At 49.9% G+C, this 14,420-nt stretch overlaps 4 protein-coding genes across 4 annotated transcripts; 2 read left to right on the top strand and 2 right to left on the bottom strand.

Moving 5' to 3' along the window:
* Positions 1–420: 420 nt before the first annotated feature.
* Positions 421–2,870, top strand: LCP9604111_3032 (uncharacterized protein; the record flags this gene model as incomplete). Its single annotated transcript, XM_039070576.1, has 6 exons — positions 421–524; positions 583–598; positions 654–756; positions 806–1,039; positions 1,096–2,188; positions 2,243–2,870. The coding sequence occupies 6 exons, from the start codon at positions 421–423 to the stop codon at positions 2,868–2,870; spliced, it is 2,178 nt and encodes a 725-aa protein (XP_038930987.1).
* A 521-nt stretch (positions 2,871–3,391) lies between these two features.
* On the bottom strand, positions 3,392–6,234 carry LCP9604111_3031 (trehalose-6-phosphate synthase; the record flags this gene model as incomplete). The annotated part of the gene is made up of 3 exons (XM_039070575.1): positions 3,392–4,789; positions 4,843–6,157; positions 6,212–6,234. The coding sequence occupies 3 exons, from the start codon at positions 6,232–6,234 to the stop codon at positions 3,392–3,394; spliced, it is 2,736 nt and encodes a 911-aa protein (XP_038930986.1).
* A 3,866-nt stretch (positions 6,235–10,100) lies between these two features.
* Positions 10,101–11,492, top strand: png1 (peptide-N4-(N-acetyl-beta-glucosaminyl)asparagine amidase; the record flags this gene model as incomplete). Its single annotated transcript, XM_039070574.1, has 2 exons — positions 10,101–10,624; positions 10,685–11,492. 2 exons carry the CDS (start codon positions 10,101–10,103, stop codon positions 11,490–11,492), a joined length of 1,332 nt encoding a protein of 443 aa, XP_038930985.1.
* Positions 11,493–12,904: 1,412 nt separating this feature from the next.
* LCP9604111_3029 (uncharacterized protein) lies at positions 12,905–14,242 on the bottom strand (the record flags this gene model as incomplete). The annotated part of the gene is made up of 3 exons (XM_039070572.1): positions 12,905–13,580; positions 13,748–14,102; positions 14,182–14,242. 3 exons carry the CDS (start codon positions 14,240–14,242, stop codon positions 12,905–12,907), a joined length of 1,092 nt encoding a protein of 363 aa, XP_038930984.1.
* Between the last annotated feature and the right edge of the window lie 178 nt (positions 14,243–14,420).

Raw genomic sequence — 14,420 nt, 5'->3', positions numbered from 1 at the left:
CCAATAGCTATAAAATGCTATATAATACGTACAAAAACATATACAAAAGGACAATGTCAACAAAACCCTCTCCCGGTGTCAGTTGCCGTCGGTCGCGTTCTCCGCAAACAACTCGAAGCATCATCGGAGAATCACGACTCTCTTCCCTTAACCTTCTCTCCCCTTGTCCCCAACCCCTTGTCGCATCTTTTTTATTTCCTCCCATTGATATTTGAATTGCACTTCCTCCTCCGTCTTCTTACCTGACCTAGATCAACTGGATCTTCTCCAATTCAAAACCACCCCGGATATCACCTGGCAAAAAAAGATACCTGATTGATCATTGGACTCGGAAATCCTCTATTCTCTCTTTTCTCTCCAGGTCATATCACCTTACTTGAAAACCGGTGGTGCTTAACACACTGAGCTGCGGCGCTCGCCATGAAGGCCACCCCGTTGCTCATCTCATGGCACAATGACAATGCCCCTATCTACTCGGTGCATTTCGATCCCAATGGCAAGGGCCGGTTAGCTACGGCTGGAAAGTACGTTCTATCTGTTCTCTCAGAGTGTTGAACGGTTTTACTGACTACTTTTTTTTAGTGACAATAACGTCCGAGTATGAACCCGCCCTCCGTCGCCCTTCGCATACCTTGATCTGACATGTTCTACAGCTCTGGAAAGTCGAGTCTACCGGGGAGGAAAGAAAAGTCTCTTATCTGAGTACTCTGATGAAGCATACACAAGCCGTCAATGTGGTCCGCTTCAGCCCGAAAGGTGTGTTTTTCTCCAGGTTAGCATATGACTGCAAGTCTGACGGATGTAGGTGAGATGCTGGCATCTGCCGGAGACGATGGAAATGTCCTACTCTGGGTACCATCGGAGATACAAACGCAAGCTCTGGGTGAAGATCATTCGGACGATAAAGAGACTTGGCGAGTGAAGCACATGTGTCGCTCGTCCGGCGCTGAGATCTACGACCTGGCCTGGTCTCCTGATGGTGTCTTTATCATTACTGGCAGCATGGACAACATCGCACGGATTTACAATGCCCAGACTGGTTAGTTACCCTCGAACGGTTCTCATACAACGCGATAGGCTAACGATCGAATACAGGGCAAATGGTACGGCAGATTGCCGAGCATTCTCACTATGTTCAGGGTGTAGCATGGGATCCGCTTAACGAGTTTGTCGCGACTCAGTCGTCCGACCGATCCGTTCATATTTATACATTGAAGACTAAGGATGGACAATTCACATTGACACCGCATGGGAAAGTGCTCAAGATGGATCTCCCTGCCAAACGTATCGCATCTAGCAGTCCTGCGCCTCCAGACGTGACGAGCCGGTCTCAACCAAGCACTGCAAATTCCATTGCTATTGCCTCGCCTGCTCCCTCGACTCCGGGGACACCAATGGCTTCCAATCTACCCATGGATCCTCCTCCAGTCTCACACAGCCGGCGTTCTTCGTTCGGCTCGTCTCCTTCGATCCGGCGATCCGCGTCTCCTGCTCCATCTCTCCCGTTGCCCGCTGTTAAGCCGTTGGAAGTCTCATCCCCAAGTCTTGGTGGCCTGGGGGTCAAGAACGCCAGTATCTATGCCAACGAGACGTTTACTTCTTTCTTCAGGCGACTGACCTTTGCTCCTGACGGAAGCCTGCTGTTTACACCAGCTGGTCAATTCAAAACCAGTCACGTATCAGCTACGGATTCTACAAAGACGACAGACGAGGTCATCAACACAGTTTACGTCTACACACGGGCTGGTTTCAACAAGCCCCCGATCTCTCACCTTCCAGGACACAAGAAGCCATCTGTAGCCGTCAAATGCTCCCCGGTCTTTTACACGTTGAAGCAGGGCACCCAGCCTGCGAAAAACATCACCCTTGATACATCTTCAGGCGAGGAGATGTTCTCGTCCCTCCCAGAGCCCGTGGTATCGGGAAATCCACCCTTCACCAGCCAACCCCACATAGTCCCTCCATCCTCAACGACGGCGGATTCATCAAAGCTTCAGCCATCCCCAAAGGCTGCCGAGCACGGCGGCAATGAAGCAAACCACAGCTCGGCGCCCGTCTTTGCACTTCCTTATCGCATTGTATATGCTGTTGCCACTCAAGATGCTGTCTTGGTATATGACACACAACAACAAACCCCGCTATGTATCGTCAGCAATTTGCATTTTGCTACTTTTACTGACTTGACCTGGTAAGTACTGTTTCTATGATTGATACCCACGTGTCAATTTCTAACGCACAACAGGTCGGCCGATGGATTAACATTGATCATGAGTTCCTCTGATGGGTTCTGCTCTTCACTCTCGTTCGCCCCTGGGGAGCTGGGCCAAACGTACACAGGACCAACTTCTGTGACTCATAATGTTTCAAACCCAACCACCCCTGCGACAAATCTCACACCTCTGCTGACACCAACGCATTCGGCGTCTTCACATGTGCCATCTCCAATCAAGACGAGCCATGCCCCTCCAAATAGCACAGGACCCATACCGCCAGCCAGTCCCGCACGGTCCAACTCGGCCTGCTCAGTCGCGACACAGCTTTCCACGCAGCCAGCCCCTGCGGGAGTCGTGAATAATCCTACTCCCACTCTCGGGACTGTTCCGTCCGTGACGGCAACAAACTCTGCGCAGCCACCGACTCTTCCAATGACAACTCCGCCACAAACGCCTATCTCAGGCGCTCCACAAAATGGGACCACTACGACTGGTAGTAGCGTTCTGGGAAAGCGTGCAAGCGAGTCTGAAAGAGAAGGTAGCAAGGAAGAACCAAATAATGCGTTGCAGCAGCCGCCGAAGAGGCGCCGTGTGGCACCCACCCTTATCTCAGCAGCGACTGATGGAGCCTCATCCTCAAAGGAGGACAAGCCCTAGAGTCTCCGGCCTCTTAACCCCTTTCTCAGCTCCGACACGCAAGGCATGAAATGACCAATTTGCTTTGCTAGCTGCTGCTTCTTATGATTCATGTTTTTTTCTTCTAATCATTGCTTATGCTATATCCTACCCGTATTCTATGTTCTGTATTTGCACTCTCTTTGTTTCTGATTTTTTTCAACAATCGGGTCTATGGTTGGTGGAGTTGTGAGAGCCGATCTACCGTTTTATGATTGCTGATCCCCTTGATCTATGCATGAATTGTGGCAGAGAATAAGGAATAAAAATGTATCTTTACCTTTAAAGTAGACGATTAGGGTGATCATTTGAAACGACGCTCTCGAAATATAAAAGTCGGTCTAAATAATCAAGACTACTTAGCATGTATTAGTTATTGAAAGCTATACTGCATTGCATGTGTGTATCCCCCCCCCCTTGAACATCAAGCAAAACTATACTATAAGTCAAGCAGTCCCATAATAACAATAGTAACCAGCCACAACAAACCCGGTGCGAGTAAGTCATTCAGTATCCTCCCCATTAGACGTGAAACTCGACAGTTCACCCAAAACAGCCAAAAGCGAGGAATCAGACGGCAACACCGATCTCGCCTCGGTAGCATGTGTGCTAGTTGTCACGGTGGTGACATGGAGTGTTTTCCCAAGCTCGGAATTATCAAACCGAGAAGCAACGGGGGCAACACCCAACTCATTTGCCCAGCGAAACAGCGCCTCAACACTGCGAGAACCACCAGCTGCGAACAGAAACTCCGGATACTTGATATTAGGGAGATGGTCTAGGATATAGGTGGCGGCTCTCCCATTTCCGAAAGCAACATGCGGCGGTTCAACCTTCACCGATGTTGCCTCGCGGACGACGTGGAAATCCGCACGTCCGCGGGCACCGTTGATTTGATAGGCTAACTCGGAGGCCTGGCGAGCGGCTACTTCGCGGTCGAGCGCACCGTCGTAGTGGAATGTTAGGGAGCAGCGGCGATGCTCGATTCCGCTGCCTTCAGTTCGCTCGTGGAAATACTCCATAATTCTTTTGATGCCGGGACGCCATTTCATGGCGCTTTGAGGCACGAATGGAATCCATAAATCTGATTCGGGTTCTTGTAGGAAGCACCCATTCTCGGCGATGAAACCGAGCTCGCAGGGGAGTTTTTCGAGTGCTTGCTGGAGCTGCTCGGTACTCTGGTTGCTGAGTATGTATAAGATGTTCTTGGGGTCGTTTATGAGCGTTTTTAGAGTTGAACAGGCTTTGTTTAGGGAGACAGACTCTCCTATGCCGAAATTTGGACCGAAGATTGCGCCGTCTTCTAAAAAGAACATCCGTGCTCTGGCGGCGAGATATGACCTTTTCAAGTCAGTAGGTGAAAGTGGAGAGGGGTGGTTTGTCTGACGAATTTGCTGTATCTCGTGGGCTTTTGTGAGAGCATCTTGTAGCCCCGTGTGCCATTTGAGGGCAGTATAGGGAGATTTGCAATCGAGCAGGAAATTCCAGTTGAGTTTCTGCTCTCCCGCTGACATCTCGAGTGCGGATTTGATCACATCGGCACATTGTTTGTAATCCCACGGATTGACGAGAAGCTTATGGCCACAAAAAATAGAGGCACTACCCACAAACTCGCTGAGGATCAGGGATCCATGTTTATGGGAGCTAAGCTGTCCATCTTGGCAATGAATGAAATCATGGCTTGTCAGGTTCATCCCCTCGCGCAGATTGGTGGCCATGAAGATATGTGCAACACTTAAGAGGGCAATGAATTGGAAGTGGCTGATATCCTGCTTGACCAGCACCAAGGGCTGGTGAGTGATGGTTGAATATGTTGCATTGATCCTCATTGCGATCTTTGAGATCTGCGCCTCCAGCTCTGGGATCTCAGATGCAGATGACATTACTTGGACTAAAACCACCTACAAGAAAACAAATTAGTAGAAAATGCAGTAAGCTATGTTACTCGACTTACCCGTCCTCTCCATGCTGGATAAGTCTTGAGAAAAAGCTCATATGCCAGAAGCTTCTGCTTAATCCCTCCCGGTGCATCCAATCGGTCCCGCGCTACAATGAGATATTGTCCTTGGTATTTATGGCGGATGCTGTGTATCCAACCCTTGACCTCGGTGGATTGGCGTAATGTATAAAGTGATGAGGGATCAATCCCCAATGGAGAATTCACAACCCTAACGTACCGATGGTTGAGGTGGACTTGATTGACAGAGACCTCTAGCCTCCTTAGCCGGCTGCAGGAGTGAAGAAAGTGATTGCAGTACTCCTCTGTTTGAAATCCAATCAAATCGGCACCCAGAAGCCCATTCAACAGTTCCTCGCGGTGAATCAAACAACGGAAGATTTCGGAAGAAGGAAACGGGGTATGCAAGAAAAATCCAATCTCGGCCTGGGGTAGTCTTTCCCTCAGGAGGCCGGGAAGAAGCAGAAGATGATAGTCATGAACCCATATTCTATCACCTGGCTTCCAGTGGTTGATGATTGTTTCTGCAAATGCCTTGTTGAGCTTGAGGTATTGGACCCAAGAGTAACCGTCATACTCAGTATGCCGAGGGCTTTCTTGCATCTGATAATGGAGGGCTGGCCAAAGTACCGCGCGACAGAAATGGGTGTAATGGCCCTCAAACTCGTTGTCACTCACAAAGACAGTCAACGAATCATACACGTCCTGGAGGGTCTCAGCGATGTCTGTTCTGGTAGAATCTGCCAATGAGTCGGTAGGCATGCCTAGCGTCCCCACCCAAGTCTTGTCCTTGAGCAAGCTCGACTTTTCAGCAGCGTGGATGGCATTTTGTAGACCTCCATGACCTTGTTCGGCAGCTTTGACGACCCATTCGGCATTGGAGAGCGAGCTTCGTGTGCTACTGTAGTATTTTATGTCCGATCGATCCTGTGATCCATCCAAAGACAACTCCCTTCTGCTGCTCACGATAGATGGTGTTGGGGGATCTGTGGCCTTGGATTTGGGCTGATGAAACCTCCGGCTGTGTCCCCAAGAAATGGCACGGGGCTCGCTCGGGCCGTGCCACAATCGGTCATTGGCAATCGGAATCTCATCTGCTAATCGCCAAGTATATCCTCTGAACACCGTCTCGTCTTCCGTCGTGGCTCCGGGTGTTAGTGGGAGACAGCCCGCAGGGCGAGTTTGATAATAGGCATCTGGCTGGCGTTCATCGATAGATCCAGGACCATCGACATTTGCATGGCTAGACAAGGACCCGCGATGTCCATGTTTAGGTTCCGTCACTTGGAAATCGATGGTGTACGGGAGGAACCTGGTATATACTATGTCAGATCTGTGGAGTTTTGTAGATGAAGAAGAAACTCACAAAGAGGCGATGAAGACCGTCATTGGACTGAATTATGACCTGATGCGATATCTATGTTGCAAATAGCCAAGGAGTTCAATGCATGCAGGTAACGAAACAATAGTTGAATACTGAAGATGGAGGGGCTCGGGCTTTTGAAGAGGAAGGGACATTCAGCTCATTGCTACTGCCATATGTATCTCACTCTGCTATCTGTTGTGCTGGGCCTAGGGACTATACAGTGAGATCTTTCTATTCTTCTTTGGGTAAATTCTGTTAAATAAATGAAGAGGCTGCACCTGACATTCCTGGAATAGTGAAAGGTTTGGCTGTATACGCAGGATATCTAGTAGCCAAAGTAAAATCCAGCCCTACCCCTTGTGGATAAGCAAAAACAATGACACCCCTCTGCAGATAATCCCACTGATTTTCCAGAGTACCTTCTTGCTAGTTAGCAGTTTGTATGGTCTTCTGGTCTTCATTCTTATTAATATTTCGACTCTTCTTCTCTGGCTCTAGGTCCGACTGAGTTCGACCTCAATCTCAAATCTCTCCTTGCCATACGGTTCGTTTCGTAGCATCGCTATTTTATCTGTCCTGGGGGGAAAGTCTGACTCGAATATCAGCTCCTGGACCCCTCTTAACGAGTGCGCTTTACCGAAAGTGCCATCTTAGGAGCTCGTCCGCGACATGGTTTGGGTCGTTTGGGTCCCGGCAGATCGGGTCAAAGACTCTTCCATCAACTTCATGGTCAGCCTTACCATCACAGGAAATATCATAGTCGCCAGGGACAACGCTCTTATTCGATGTTATAAAAATTCCATCGGATGCGATGCTTTATCGTAAAATGCCCCGCCGCATCTAGCAACACATCCTCGAGAATCCAGATTAGGTTAGCGTCCGTTACGGAACCGGCTTGAAAGAAACCTCCTAGGAGCTATCCGTTAGACGCGTCGTAGAAATGGATATTGTGCCACCTGCTCATATCTCTGCTTGACATGGTGGAAGGTTGATAGGCAAAGGTTTAACAGATGCAGAGCTCATAAGGGTTGACAAATGCGATAAGGCAACGATATAAACACGTGACCAGCTTCTGACGTCGGAACCAAGAGTAGTTCAACAGTCCATAGAAAGAGGCGCATACACGTCACTCTGAAAATTTAGGTCTGCACGGGCAATTTGACGACCCGAGCCACCATATCAACGAATTAGACGTAGAAGAATGCAAGATTCAAAATTGCCTCGAAGAGAGCTTGCGACAACGATAGAGTTAGCGTGGATTAGCGCATGACGTTTCGGCCCACCCTAGCTAACGCTATGGTCCCGTATATCCGGCGGGGTCACTCTCGAGTTGAACAAAAAACCGCATGGAGTAAAACGTCGAACTATGCCAACGTAAGGCTAACCTTAAGAAGTCAGCTGCACCGCGAGCCACCTATGCCGCGTGCGTGTCCTCTCTTCTTGGCTGGGGATAAGGCCGGTTTGAGGATAGCGCTGTTTTCGCGGTCACAAAATTGACAGATCTCTAAAAGATGGAGGGACGCGCAGGTATTGAATAAGTGTCGACGCGTGGAAACTAGATGCGCGGAATATGCATCCACAGGGAGAGCATGCATATCGGCTTGGCACCTTAAAAAAGGCAGAGCCAAGCTCATAGCATACGCCAACAGTCTTGCAGAATAAGCTGTGTCTTATTTTAGAATATCATCCAAGCAATAAAGTGAAGAGACACATGAGGTCTTGGCACTTGGCGTCCGGGGATAATTGATTCGCTCGGCTGGTTAAGCCCGAATTGCTTTCAGTTCTCCCTTGGTGGCACTGATCCCATGACGAGAATCAGTGCTGATATGAGCCTTGCGTGGCGCGTACGAATCGCCTTTTGCTTGGGTTAAGGTAGTAACTCTAGCTGTTGTCATTACCGTCAATACCGATGAGAAGAGAAAAATAACATACCTGACAAAAAAAAGACTAGTTGGAAGTTCCCGTGACAGACCCGGTTTTTTGAAATTGCTCGCCATCCGAGCTAAGCATCGAGACACCTTTCTCGGCATCAGAACTATAGAAACATCTGGTAGTCAAAAAAAAACTCCAGGATTCTGCTACATATGACGGATTGCTCAACTACTTATGCAACAATAATAGGCGTTCGATCGCACAGCCACCCAGCATAGCCTCAGAATATCACTAGGCTCAAACGCGGCTAGAAGATGAAACGACGGTGGCTGATCGACTTCCCCAGATAAAACGCCTGGTCAATACATAAATTTCCGAGTCATGAGATGTAATAGATTTCAGGGCTGGATCTTAGAGCGTGTGAATTTTAAAAATAGCATTATGATTGGCATACCAAATCAACGTGACCTAACTATATTTATTCTATACTGTAGTTGCACCCGAACATGACTGATAATGATATTGAGCTAGATATATACAGAGCCGGAGTACTTGAATATATTCTTCCCAGTCTTAACTAGAACCCCTGATTCATATGTAAGCCGGCTTATTGGGTATATACATAGCGCGGGTTCGGCCGATACGATGTACATGTAGATCGACACTTGCCCGACTGCAAATGGAAAAAGATACCTCCACAAGCTGGAACCTCAAATATTTTCCAGGGTCTTCTCGTGGGTGGTTCCAACGATGATTGGCGATGGAGAATGAGTTCCAGTGGATGGTATCGTTGTATGGAAAACGGACTAGCCCTAGCGATCCGCACGATCATAAGATGTATATTTTAGCACGGGAGATCGGATCATGGATCTCACCTTCACATTCCGATAGAAAGAATATGGACGATTAGGTATCCCAGGAATTAGGATCTCACATTGCATTGGGACATTCATACCAGAGAAGATGAAGATGCCTTTCCCAGGTTGGAAGGAGGGTCGGAAGCGCCCCTTCAGCTAGATACGCTAAGCCCGATTAGGCCGGTAGCACCGCCTCAAAGCGGCTTAGGCGGAGGCTGTTGGCCCCGATGTGAAATGCCAAGACGGACGCTTGCGCGTCTCCGGCCTCTCAGTGGACGAGCGGACGGTACAGGAGAGCTTTCGTACCTTGGCCGCGCGTTGACCCTACAACATCTCCTCGATATTTCTCTTTTTTTTTTTTTCTGGACTGGAGCTTGATATCACAAAGTTATGTGCTTTTATGGAGTATCGGCCACGAGCTTTGATTATTATCGCCTTATGAACTACTCAGGGTACTGATCGTCATTGTACCCAACCGTGATGATTATATTGACCAGGGCTGGAACCTTGAAAGGCTTAGTAACTGAGCCACGTCAGTGGATGGGGTTCGGCTCTGACTCGTTGTACTCCGTAAATACAGAAGTACAATATCCCTCAATAGTCTTGGAATCATCTGTGTGTGATGAGTCCGTCCCAAATGTCTATAGAAGCCTCAGCCATCAAAGTATAGACAACGCCAAGAAACTAGCAACGATCCATTGAAAATCTGGATGTCGACGTTACGTGTTCACGGGAGGCAAAAATACGTAAATTACGGAAATTACGGGGAAAAAGGGTCTTTTCCCTTGGCTTTTTCCTTTCGTTTTCGCACACGCGGCTTGGCCGCGGGGCCCGTGATTGGGGCCAGATGCTGACGACGCTCGTAATACTGCGTACGTGAATCCCGTCTCCCTCCCTCTCTCTCTCTCTCCAAGGGCCTGTCTTTCTTTCTTTCCCTTCTTGATTCCCTGATCTTCAAGTGTGCTACGTCAACTCGAGCGAGGTAGTCCCTTCTTTACTACTCGTCTCCGACATCCCTTTTTACACTTCCTCTTCCCTTCTCCGAACGTAGGGTCAAATTGGATCTCTTTCGCCCAAAGTCGAATTGTTCGCCAATTCCGAGGAATTCTGGATCTCAACAGTCATCGTCTTGGAAGTCTGCCGTGACTTCCTCATCGACTATGGCGGACGGCAGGCACCGGGCTACCCAGCCTGTCTCGAATGGCTACGACGCCGCCTCTTTAACACACGAATTCGAGCAGCTAATGCGCACCAAACGACTTAACCGACTTCATGAACCCTCTCGCTCGCGTACTCACTCAGCATCACCATCTCCAATGTCCAATTCATCAATTCCTCCGCCGCCAACGCGGGCTCCGCCACCACCTCCCTCGCTAGGGAGTCCTACCGCCGCTCCCTCTCCAAAGCCGACGACCTCATCAGCACTACGCGGTCTTCCCATCATGCCATCACCGCCCCAAGATGCAGCTTCACTGAAATTTTATAATTTATTGAAGGGGCTATCCGTGACACCGACCAAGTACGAAAATCCGGGTCTATTGGATGAGGCCCTGTCCGTGATTCCGCTCGATCGCCTGTATTCCGAGGCCGAGGAGGAATCTCAAATTATGCAGGCCCAGGCTGCCAGCGTGGCAGGGAAACCGGAATGGGGCTACCAAGATTGTGTCATCCGAGCATTGTTAAGGTATGTGGATTCCCTATGATCTAGAGCCATTGCGCCCTTGCTAACATATCTATCTTCCAGATGGTTCAAGGGGTCATTCTTCCAATTTGTTAATAACCCTCCGTGCTCGAAATGTCACATGCCTACGATAGCCCAAGGCATGACTCCTCCCACTCCCGACGAGACCGCCCGGGGCGCAACCCGAGTCGAGCTGTACCGTTGTTCCGATACCAGCTGCACCGCCCACGAGCGATTCCCACGGTATTCCGATGTGTGGCAATTACTGCAATCTCGACGAGGCCGAGTTGGTGAATGGGCCAACTGCTTTAGCATGTTCTGCCGCGCAGTCGGAGCCCGAGTCCGTTGGGTTTGGAATTCGGAGGACTACGTCTGGACCGAAGTGTACTCGGAACACCAACGGCGATGGGTTCACGTCGATGCCTGCGAGGGCGCCTGGGATCAGCCTCGCCTGTATACCGAAGGATGGCAACGCAAGATCTCTTACTGTGTGGCTTTCTCCATCGACGGTGCGACCGATGTCACCCGCCGCTACGTCCGCAATTTCTCCCGACACGGAAGCCCTCGCAATCGCGCCCCCGAAGAGGTCGTTCTGTGGTCAATCCATGAGATCCGACGCAAGCGTCGCGAAAACATGTCCAAGACCGACCAACGCCGCCTGATCAAGGAGGATGAGCGTGAAGAGAAGGAACTCCGGTGTTATATGGCATCTGCGCTGGCAGCAGAGATTAACAACATGCTCCCTCAGGGCCTCACCAGTCGCCGCGAGGACCAGAAACACCCAGGTGCTCGCCAGGAGGCCTCGACCGAGTGGCTCGCCGCACGAGGCCATGGTAACTCGGGACCCGACCGTTCCCATGAAGGACGGTAAAATTGGTGCTGGTAACCTGGCATCACAACAACCCCTCGGCTTCTGAAATTTCATATCAGCCACACCACTCATCGAACGATTGTGCGACCTGGATATTCAATATTCCACAGCCTCCTATCTCGCATCGGAGGACTGGCCGGGCACAGCGACATTCGATGAACCCTAGGCAACATTAGTTCCGACTATTGACCAAAGCCACTGCGGTCGCGCTAGCATTCCTTTTGGACGTCAGCATCAGAAGGACGACCATTGCTATCTTGACAAAGATTCAAGCATATGCGACCGCAGATTTAACGAGCAGACTCCCGGGCCTGTCCGTCCACAATGGCTGGCGATGTTGACCAATTGTCCTCCTGATCATTGATCATACAATTTCTCTCCTACGCCCGAATCACGACGTTTATCTACGCGATTTTCCATTTTCTTTCTCTCTGAGATACTACATCCGAGCCTGATTTTCCCGACCATTTTGACCGTTCTGCACTTAATATGGGTCACAACCGGGGTTTCACTTCATAGATTTTGCCCGGCGCCCATGGTGACGACGATATCTTCCTATCCTTTTCCTTTCTCCTTTCTTATTTCTAATATCTGTGAACTGCCCGACGACACATTACGAGTCACGGATGCGGCCATTTTGTCTTTACTTTTGCATGTCCTGGCAGGATCGCTGGTTCAATTTTCTTTCTTATATACCTGACCACCTTTTTCAAGGGTCGATTTCCTTTACTCTATATGGGCTTGTACCATTCAATACTAGCATTTTATTCTCCCACTGTATCCCACCATAAATACGAGACTACATAGTTTGATTATGATGCGATCTTCCCCGCGCCTAGCGTCCCCGGTGGAGACGAGTTCGATTTTTGCCCCTGGCGACATTATATCATCATGCTCACGCATAATTCTGTTCACCGTAGGGTCTGTAATGAAATGAACACAAATACATACATGTACCTGTAACGGAGCAATCCAACTGGATACCATCTTGATTCCACGCCATTCTTATAAGGTCAAACACGTGTTTTGTTTATTGGATGTATTTATAGGCCGACTCCTCTCGGTGGGTACAGGGTCTCACTTGAATCTCCATGCGGTGGAGTATAGGGGAAGATCAGAAAGCCGAGAATTGGAATTCTAATATGTAAACAGCAACATGGTAGCATTTGTTACATATGTATTGTGTTGTATGTTGAGCTAAAGGATGTATCCATTACCAATAACGTTCAGAAATGCCGAGTATGCATCGATGATACTCCGATTATAATATGTAGATCTGCAACGGTGTCTTGAACATACTCCGAAGTGATACCGAGACATGCAATGTGCCAAAAACAAGAAGACATCGTCTAGATAACAGACGATCATTGCATCATAGAACATTAATCACGCGATTTGCAAATCGAGCATTCTCACACCGCCGATATCCAGCAATCTACACCTCTCCGCCGAAGATCCACCCCTACGCGATCCAGTTCATGCGTATAATAACACTGACCCTGAAGCCGGAGCTCCCAGCTCCCCGTAGAAACCGTCGAATCCCCAGTGCCAGAAGAAAACGAGCTAGAATCCGATCCAAGACTCTTACAAGAGTCCTCGTCCGAACTGAACCCATCACCGAAGCCATCCTTCACCGCAAACCGAGCCCCAACCCTATCAAGATCCATATGCACATCTCTATCCACATCCCCCCCATCCCTCCCAATACACCCCCAATCCCACCTCCGCCTCGAAACAGCCCTCGACCGAACAACCACCCCGCTCAGCGGCTCCAAAAACGCAGCCAGTTTCTCGACCGGCTCGCTGAACCAGTTACTCTCCAGCACGAGCACGAACGACCGCAGCGATTCCAGCTGCGAGACCGCCCGACACGTCTCCGTCCACTGCGTCCGTCCGGCGGACACGTAGACCGCGCGCACGGAGTCCTTGCTCGGGAGCCAGTGGCCCGGGAAGGACCAGCGGAGCTCGATGGCGCGGATGCGTTCGCGGTGTTCGGGCGGGATCGTGGGGAGGAGGTATGGGAGGGTCCAGGGGTTACTGAATTCTAGGGTTGGGAGGGTGTAGAGGAGGGGGATGGATTCGTGGTATCTGGTTTTTGGATTAGTATTGGGAGTGGGGGAGGTCCTTTTCTCTGGGTGAGATGGGGAGGAGAGGAGAGGAGAGGTCATGGATACATCATATAGGTAGATGTAGGGTAGGGTAGGGTAGGGTAGGTAGGATAAGGAAGGAAAGGAAGGGTAATATCTCAACCGTACATCTGCCGACAAGTCAAGGCCAGACCCAGTAGCTTAACCTTATCCCAGCGCACGAGATCGGCCTCTTTCGCCGGCTGAGAGATGCCCGTGCCATGGCAGATCTCGCAGAATAAGTTTCTGTTCTGGCGCGTGTGGCGTTTCGGTGGTGAAGATCTGGGCTCGAGCGCACAGGGACACACCACGTGCCCGAGTCGCTGCTTGCTGCATTGGACTATGTGGATTCGTTGGCCGGCGAGGACGAATCCCCAGATCATTAGCCGAAGCTCCGGTGATAGCCGGGTGAGGAGTCGGCTTTGGAGTTGGGGTGCGGAGAACGCTATTGTTTGGCGGCGGGGGAGGGGAGGGGGTTTGTTGCCTGTTTTGTTTTTAGATCTGTTAGATTTGGGGATTCAGATGTAAAAGCGTAGGAATAGGAATAGGAGCTCGTTGCTTACTCTGGAACCGCTGATGCAGTACATCCTCCCAGGAGAAGACTCCCTGTTTTATACGGGCCATTGTTGATAACTCTTAAGACCAAAAACAAAGAGACAACGGCGAGATCGGGTTCCTAAATAGTTTCACGAGGCCTGCACCTGCACCTGCTGACTCGGGCGCAATGTTCCCGTCACTCCGGGCAGCGCCAAGTGCCTAACGTGGGCAAAGAGTCGGTGAAGATAAAGGGAATGCGATGGAT

Source organism: Penicillium roqueforti, assembly GCF_015533775.1.
Source record: "Penicillium roqueforti strain LCP96 04111 chromosome Unknown scaffold_04, whole genome shotgun sequence".
Taxonomy (NCBI): domain Eukaryota; kingdom Fungi; phylum Ascomycota; class Eurotiomycetes; order Eurotiales; family Aspergillaceae; genus Penicillium; species Penicillium roqueforti.
The sequence above is the reverse complement of the archived record's forward strand: the minus strand, read 5'-3'. Positions and strand labels throughout refer to the sequence as shown.